At 46.4% G+C, this 8,871-nt stretch overlaps 2 protein-coding genes across 2 annotated transcripts; both read right to left on the bottom strand.

Moving 5' to 3' along the window:
- Nucleotides 1-853: 853 nt before the first annotated feature.
- Nucleotides 854-8,365, bottom strand: LOC106146725 (RNA-binding protein FUS-like; the record flags this gene model as incomplete). Its single annotated transcript, XM_013504882.1, is given in 7 exon segments — nucleotides 854-1,492; nucleotides 3,088-3,301; nucleotides 3,565-3,752; nucleotides 3,902-4,046; nucleotides 5,836-5,987; nucleotides 6,100-6,124; nucleotides 8,209-8,365. Coding segments are annotated over 7 exon segments (780 nt in total). The 3' UTR covers nucleotides 854-1,449.
- Nucleotides 6,115-8,201, bottom strand: LOC102030542. The gene is made up of 2 exons (XM_005405306.2): nucleotides 7,340-8,201; nucleotides 6,115-6,198 (listed from the first exon to the last, which is right to left on the bottom strand). Exons 1-2 carry the CDS (start codon nucleotides 7,921-7,923, stop codon nucleotides 6,144-6,146), a joined length of 639 nt encoding a protein of 212 aa, XP_005405363.1. The 5' UTR covers nucleotides 7,924-8,201; the 3' UTR covers nucleotides 6,115-6,143.
- Nucleotides 8,366-8,871: the final 506 nt, after the last annotated feature.

The following is an 8,871-nucleotide window of genomic DNA, read 5'->3' as shown; positions in this document are numbered from 1 at the left end:
AAAAAAAAAAAAAAAAAAAAAAAAAAAAAAACAAAGAAAAGAGAAAGAAAAAAAACAAGGAAAAGGAGAGCCGTTAGTCATCTGGAAAGGACAAAGTATAAATACATTAAACTCACAGTTTTGCAAAATATGAGGTAAATGCTCACAGCCTCACTCCAAACCCTGTCCTTGGCCTGCCCAGAGAAAATCACAGACAGGCAGGGGAATCACGGGCCCCTTTCTTAGGATCTGTAACTTGAATCCTCACAGGGACAAGTCCAACACTTCAGAAAATGCTGCCTCCCCCAGCCTGGGCTGGGACATTTCCTCAGCACAGATGAGGGGGTGCGGGGACAGAAGGGGAACCCTTTTAAGTTAACAAACCAACTCATAGCTTGGCCCTGTTCTCTCACCCGAGAGACAGGCTCACCACCAGCAATGTGATGTGCATCCATCCAGTTCTCCAAACTTTAAAACACCAAAGACAAGTCCCTTGTGGGGTCATTTTTATCTTTAGAAACCATTCTTAAGACCATGTTAAGTTTCCCCAAAACCACATGAAAATAAAAAACATGTATGATAGCTACTGTATTTTAAAGCATGTCCCAGGGAACAGACCAGAAATCTTATTTCCATAATGCAGCCTCTATTTTTTTTCCAGAGACCATCTTTGACCAGTGTTTATCTGAATTTGTCATATATAAAGATTGTACTCATACGCAATGACACCTAAATCATGAACCCAAGCCTTTGGCTTTAAGTGTTGAAACAAATCAAGAAACCTTTTGTTAGTTAACCAAACCAGAAAAGTTCCAGCTTACTGGGAGACTTCTCGTATTTGCCATTTCCCATGAATTCAGTTTGTGCTGTTTAAGACCTGGTTATTTCCCATGAGCCACACATGCTCTCAACCTTTCTTGAAGTAGTCCACACCTTCCTTTCCAGAGCTAGTTTCTATTTGCCCAAGTTAAGAACAGAAATAGAATTGCATTGACGCCACTCAGTACTTAACATAAAAATATATACCAACTTCACCATCCTCAGGATAAGGCATTATTTCATGTCCTTCTCCCAGAATTCAAACATTTGAAGATTGTTAATACACATACACACACTAGCCTTGGACATAAATGATCAAAAGGATCCTAAAAAGCCAAGTTGGTACGTGTCCCAGCACACACTCCAGTTTCTCATGATGGTACTATGTGCCACGTGTGGCAACACCCGTCAAGAGGTCTACTAGATGCCTCTATGCAACAAGTCAAACCAATTTGGTACAGATGACTCCCAAGTCTTAACCTGCCTGCCTCCAGGTTAGCACACATCTGGCAGCAGGTGGCATCCTCCCCCACCCCTTTCCAGAGGTGGTTATGGACACTTCAAAACCTGTGACACTTAACACGCTAAGACATCTGCAAATGAACAATCAGACAAAGCATTGCTGGGAGTTGGGAATTTTGGAAACTCTGTTCACTTACCACCAAATTTATTGAAGCCACCTCGGTCACTTCCGCTGGAGAAGACAAGTTAGAAGAAAGGACATGAAGCTTCCAACGGCTACAAAAGGGTGTTTTTTTGATTTTAACATTCCCCAAACATGGGTAGGTGTTTTGGGAAAAAGATACAAGTGGCTACTAAAATACATCCCTTCCTGACCAACCCTTGTCTGACCTTGAGCACGTCACACACATGTGTGCAGTTTCTCAGACACGGTTAAGAATTTTGCTTTAAAAGGTTATATATCTACTTCCTCTGGAAAAAAAATGACCCATTTTCCTTGGCTGTTCTTCCGACGTAGCAGATGTTTTTTTCCTCTTGTGGCGAGTGGTTGACAACCCAGTGGTTGGCTTAAAAACCCTACCCCCGATGTACCCAGAAGACATTTTCACACCAGGCTGGGATAGCCCTGAACACGTATTTGTGGTTTTTGCTTTGAAAGCAGCAAGCAGACCCAACCCTATTCCATAAAAAGTCAAAACCAAAGGCAATTTCCCCTTAAAGCAAGACAAACTTAGCTAAGCCCTATCCTAACTACTGAGCTGTTTTTGATTACACCCCACCCCCGGGGTCACCCCTTCTACACTGTGAGAAGAGCGGAGTATTTTGCAATGTCACCTTTCATACCTGTGGCACATAAAATGCAGAGCAGGTTAACAGTCACATAACAGTTGTTTTTCTTTTTAAAGTTTTGCATTAAACACACACATTAAGAGCTTTCCTTATTTTCTGTACATACTGAGATTGCCCCCGCCCACCTCTGAATACTTACCATATACAAACTAGTTTTTAAAACCTACTCTTTCCCAAAAAATTGTGTAACACTGACATTCCTCCCCTTTTCAAGGGAGACAGAGTAGGGTCCTTCACATTTACCAACAGATTTAACAAATTTTTAAATCAATCTAAGGCTTTACTTCAACTTCAGTAAGAAGGTAAGGAAAGAAGATCCAGTTGGACAAGCTGCTTTTAACTAACCAGGGGAAGGCGGACAGTGGAACAAATAGGGGGATACCACTGTCAGAAGTACTTTGCCCCAAAGGTCTGCACACCTCAGTCAAATGACCCCATAAACCACAAGTCACACACAAAATCACAAGTCAGTCAAACTGGTGCAAATCAAGCTCATAGATTCAAATGACTACAGAATACGGGAAGAATAAGTAGCCAATTCCTGGAAGCTAAAGTCAGGTTAACCATTACCAACTCCCTTAGAGGACACATAGGAAAACGCATACCAAGTTTCCCTACTATTTTCCCAGGAGTGGGCTCATTGGTTTTCCTTGCAAAAGAAAGTGTTTACTTCTTTTTTTTTTTTTTCTTTTGCCTAGGATATCAGTAACTCTAATCCATACAAAGCTACGTATTTTTCTTTGGAAATAAAAGCATCAATACTCAAATGTCTACTCAGATGTGTGGACAGAAATTCAGGCTCCCAAGCTCTCACAAAAATAAAATGGGGATATACAAAGAAAGTCAGTGCCCCCAAATCAAAGTCCTCACAGATTCCCAGAAAACAGGAATACTGACCATGCAACTGGCTTCAGGGGAGATTCATGCAACCCTCCACACTGCCCACCAAAGATACTCCCTGGTTCATGAGACACCTACCCCATGCCGCCTCTGCCTCCACGGCCACCTCCACGACCTCTGGGTTCATAGCCACCACTGCTGCGGTTGTAACCACCGCCACCACCCCTGCCTCGGCCCCCACGGTCCTGCTGGCCTCCCCCGTAGCCGCCACCGCCACCACCACTCTGGTCCTGATTGCCATAGCCACCGCCGCCGCCGCCACTCATGGAGGACTGATCTTGGCCATAACTGCCTGTCAAAGAAGAAAAGATCTTTTAGAAACAGCAAGTGGGGATGTAGTTTAGCTTCAGAGCCTGTGTTTTAGCAGGGACAAGGCCCTAAGTTTAATCCCAGCACCAAAGGGGGACAGGGTATGATACAGTATGAGATGGATCAACAGTGCCAGAAAGAAGTAATAGAACAAGAAGAGGGCTGGGCAACAAGGAAGCAAGTCCTTTAGGATAAGACCCTAACAAAAGAATATAAAAGTAGGAGACAGCAAAGATGCCTTCTCACCTCCACCGCCCCCTCCACCACCTCCACTGCTACTGTTGTACTGGTTCTGCTGTCCATAGCCCTGAGGGGGATTATAGGAGCTTTGCTGCTGTCCGTAGCTCTGTTGCTGTCCACCATAGCCAGACTGTTGGCCATAGCTGCCACTCTGGGGCTGCCCATAGCTGCTGCTTTGAGAACTGCTACCATAACTAGGGAGAAAAACAAAAAACCAAAATCATAATCCTACTATGTTTGCCCACAGTCTCCCATTTCTTCACTCTACCTACTCTCTTTACCAACACCAACCTCTCAATTAATTTACCCCTCATCTTCCTGGCCTCCCCCCTCAACACCTTACCTTCCCGAGGTGCTGCTGGGAGCTGGCTGCTGACCATAGCCAGGATAAGAGGACTGCTGCCCATACGATGACTGGGAACTCTGGCTACTGCCATAGCCACTAGTGGAGCCATAACCCTGGGGAGCTGACTGAGTGCCATAGCCTGCTATTAAGAAAAGAAAACGGAAAAGAAAAAAGAAAATGGGAATCAAAAACACTATGAAGAAAGGAAAAAAACAGCTAAAGAAAACATAGGTAACTACCTAATGCTCACCCATAATTGATTGATTGTTTTTTTGTTTTGTTTTTCCAGTACCGGGAATCAAACTCATGACCTTGCGCTTGCCAGGCAGGCACTGTACGGCAGTGCTAAATCACCAGCCCCCTCACCCAAAATTGAAACCTAAGCTTTACACATTGCTAACAAATCTTGCAACTTCATTACCCTTCTTTTAAACTCTTAATGTTCTAACTTTAGGATTATTTAAAAAAAACAAAACAGTAACTTTAAGATTATTGCAATTTCAAATGAAAGGAAAATGCTCAAAAGTAAAGGGCAACTGGGGTGTGGGAAAAGAGCAGGAAAGAAGGGGAAATTATGTATGTATGTATATAAATATACAGGAGAGCTAACATAGGTGTACTACCGGTCTTCTATTGCTTTACTGAAATTAACAGTGAATGATTACTTGTTTGATCAGTATTGCCTGTCTCATTTGTTTTCCTGAGAGACCACTTGGACAACAGCAATACGTAATACAACAATCATTGTTAATTTCCTACCACTTTGTCTGTACCTCTGTGTTGTTTGTATTGTTTTTATGCTATTTTGTAAATAGATGTCTGTTTGTTAATGTTTTCCTTCTTTTATTTTTAAAATAAATAATAAATAAAGAGGATTATTGCAATTTCATTTCACCTATTCAGAAGTCAGTCTCTGAGCCCACTAATCACAGCCCAAAAGATCTCAATTTATTAAGCACATTTTAATGTGCTGGCATGTGTACAGTATACACAAGACAACCCACATTATTTAGACTTCTAGACCTTACAGTAAATTCTATTTCCTTGTGTATCACACGACAAATAAATTTTGTGGGGTTTTTTTGCCTTTTTGAGACAGGGTCTCGCTATGCAGTTCAGGCTGGCCTTGAGTTCACTTTGTAGCCCAGGCTGGTCTCAAACTTGCAATGATCCTCCTGCCTCAGCCTCCTGAGCGCTGGGATTAGAGGCATGCACTACCACACTCAGCCACATGATATATAATAGCCTAACTTCAAGCAAACCATTTCCTCCACCTAAGAATCAGCCCAAAGCTAGGCATGGTGGCATAGGCCTGTAATCCCAGCACTCGGGAGCTAGGCAGGAAGATTGGAGAGTTCAAGGCCAGCCTGAACTGCATAGCGAGACCATTTCAAAATGACAAAAAAAGGGCCAAAACCAGAGAGGGCGTGGCACATGCCACTACCTAAAGAGGCTGAAGCAGGAGAGTCTCAACTCAAGGCCAGCCTGGGTAACTTTGCAAGGCCCTGTATCTGTGTCTGTCTCAAAATAATAATAGGCTGGATACGAAAGTCAGTGGTACTGCATACAGTACCTGCCTAGCATGCAGAAGGCCCTAGTACTCACACAATCCCCAGTACCACACAACAAAGTGGTAATAATGAGCTTAAAACTGGTTTTCCCTATAGGAAATATATCCTTTCTTGGTGATAAGGAAAACAGGAAAAAGTCCAACACACCAGCTAAGAAAGAATCCCAAACAATAAAAAGCAACAGCCACAATCATTAAGCATTTTTTTCTTGAAAGGACTAAGAATCTAAGAAAGTTTTAAAAATTATAAACTGATTCGGGGGAAAAAATATGGGAGTCGGAACATTTCATCACTGCTCAGGTTTAACAAATGCAACATTTACAAAGACCAAGAGGTGGAATAACCCACTAAGGGACTCACTGTTCTGTGTCTGTCCGTAAGAAGAACCGTAGCTGCTCTGGCCATAGCCTGAAGTGTCTGACTGGCCATAACCACTGTAACTCTGCTGTCCATAGGGCTGACTGCTCTGCTGGGAGTAGCCCTGCCCAGGCTGGGTGGGGTAGGCCCCATAGCTACAGAGAAGAAAAAACACCCTGTTAGAAAAAGTTACCTTAGGAAAAAAGAGGGGATACTTAATGTTACCTTTACCTCCATAAACTGTGAAACTCAAAACACAGCACTCACCTTTGGGTTGCTTGTTGGGTATAGTCTGCAAAACAAAAACATAATTACATTAGTTTCAGTGTAACAGTGCTGAAGTCCTCACATCCTGGAACCTCCAGACTAAGAAAATAATCAACAAAATAGTCATTACTCTCTAAGAAAGAGCACAATTCTCCCTTAACACACTAGCTGAGAAGAACAAACTAGTAATTTCATTACAATTTTTTAAAAAGGGTAACCGGAGTTGGGCTTGGTGGCAAACAACTGTAATCCCAGTATTCGGGAGGCTGAGGCAAGAGGATCATTTTGAGTTGGAGACCAGCCTGGGTTACAAAGTGAGCTCAAGGCCAGCCTGAACTGCGCAGTGAGACTTTGTCTCAAAAAGACAAAAAAATTTTTAAAAATTTAGAAACAAAAAATAAAAAGGGTAACCCGGGAGTGGCAGCGCACCCCTGTAATCCCAGAGAGGCTGAGGCAGGACTGCCTGCACTACACAGCCTGATCTCCATAGCGGGACCCTGTCTCAAAGAACTACAAGTTTCTAGAGACCAAAACTTAACTGGAAAAACTAAGGATTTCATTAGGCAGACACCTACAATTATCTCCAAACTCGATTTGCCAGAAACTGCTCTAAATTGACCTAACGTTTCACTTTCCCGACCACTCCTGGAGAAAAGTACTACCACCCGACAGTCAAGATACAGTAACTAGCCCAAACCTACAGCGCTAGATGACATAGATTTAGTTTCAGTTAAGCCCGAGGCAGTGCTGCTCAGAATGTGCACTCCAAAGACCAAAAAAACAGGAATGCCTAAAAAAAAGAATCTTGCAGTGCATGGTGCTACACGTAGCACTCAGGAGGCTGAGGCAGGATCAAGGAGTTCCTGGCTAGCCTGAGTTCAAGGCCAATCTCGCCAGGCGTGGTGACGCACACCTGTAATCCCAGCACTCGGGAAGCTGAGGCAGGATCTTTGCGAGTTCAAGACCAGCCTGGGCTACAAAGTGAGCTCAAGGCCAGTCTGAACTGCATAGGGAGACCCTGTTTCAAAAAGACCAAAAAAAAAATGGTCAATCTCAACTACCAGAACCCTCCTTTTAAAAAAAAAAAGACTGAAATAAAAGGCCATTCTTCACACTTGGACTAACCTGGGAGAAAGCAAAATTAGGGTCAAATCGGCGAACTAACACGAGAGAATCGTTTGACCCCCAAATGACAGATAATCATCAACGTAAATGGTAAGCGGGATTCCAGTTCCCAGACCTGTGGCTCCAATTCTGTCTCCAAGAGCTCTCCAAGATCAAGCCCAGAGCAGAACGCACGTTTAAGACGCCACGACAAAGACGCACTCGCAGGATCAGCTCTATCTCCTCCGTACAGGAAACGAGGCCCTTCCCCCGCGGAAAAGGGCGAAAACCCGGGAGAGGACGTGGGCCTCGCGCGGCCGTTTCTTTCGCTTCCCCCCACTTAAACAGAAATTTAGGCGGGAAAACACTCGGGCCGGGTCCCCATGCCCGACGGCCAATCTCTGTCCCCTCCACGGAAGCGCGGCCCAGACCCCCGGGCCTCCGCCCCGGCCGCGTGGCAAGCAGGCGGGAACAGCAGTCCCGCCCTTTCCCCCGGGACCGGGAGGCCGAAGCCCAACCGGACGCAGGCGGCGCGGTCTCCGGCCGAGGGTCTCGCGACAAAAAGCAGGACCGACACGAGGCGGAGAAGGGGAACACGCACTGCCAGGGGGAGGGGCGGCAGGGCGCGTGCGCGCACCAAGTGCCCGGATGCAGCGCTGCGACAAAGCGGACCCCACCGCGGGGCCCAGGCTGCGGGACGAGGCTGCGGAGCCCGGGCATTCCCACCCTCCCCTAACGCTCGAAATCTCTAAGAAGGTCCCTTCCCAAAACTCCATGCAAATCGACCAGGAAAGAAGGACAGCTCCTGGCGCGAGGCGCCAGAGGGAAGAAACAAAATGGCGACACCGACCTCCCCCTTCCACCTTCGCCGCCGCTTCCCGCCACGGCGGTGCGAAAAACTGGAACGAGATCGCCAACCGGGGCCCACCGAAAACCCAAAACCCACCGAGGGGGAATGAGACCCTGAACCAGCACGGAACCACCGCCTCGCGCGCCCCTACATACCGTTTGAGGCCATGTCCGCGCACGCGCACACAGGCCGACAAGCAACGCGATTCCACCGCCGCACAGCACCGACGCCTCGCGGACTGAGCAGCCCCGCCTCCTGCGTCGGAGCTTATGTAGGGCTCCGCCGCCTACGCACCGCGGCGGAGCGTACCACCTGTGCAAAATACAGAGGGAAGCAGAGCCGGTTTCTTAACATGTTCCAGGGAATTAAAGGGCTCAAGCAGACAAAAGTGAAACGGCGTAGGCGAGGACGGAGATAATAATATACATCCTCATATTCTCTATATAAGTAACTTCTGCTCGCTCTGCAGAACTAGCTTCCGCCTCACGCCCCACCCTGTAAAGGCATAATGGTACGGTCTCCACCCGCGGAGGGTGAGGCGAGGGGCCCCGGGTGTTTGCTTGGTGGAACTGTAGTCAAGGCCCGGAGTAGCGGAGGAGGAACCGAAATTCCTTTCGCTGGGCCCCACTTTCTCCGGGGACAGCGAATCGTGCGCCCCGTTGCCCTTTCACTGTGTCCGACGCATTGTTCCTCGCCTCGACCTCCCTGGCTCTAACGTTCTTCTCCTGGCAGCATACGTCGACCCCATCTTCCTGAGGCTACCTTTCCATCAGTCCTCCCGGGGGTTTGTAGATTGACTTTTTTTTTTTTTTTTTTTT

Source organism: Chinchilla lanigera, unplaced genomic scaffold, assembly GCF_000276665.1.
Source record: "Chinchilla lanigera isolate Chin_1 unplaced genomic scaffold, ChiLan1.0 scaffold00092, whole genome shotgun sequence".
Taxonomy (NCBI): Eukaryota; Metazoa; Chordata; class Mammalia; order Rodentia; family Chinchillidae; genus Chinchilla; species Chinchilla lanigera.
This window is presented reverse-complemented; position numbering and strand designations above follow the sequence as displayed.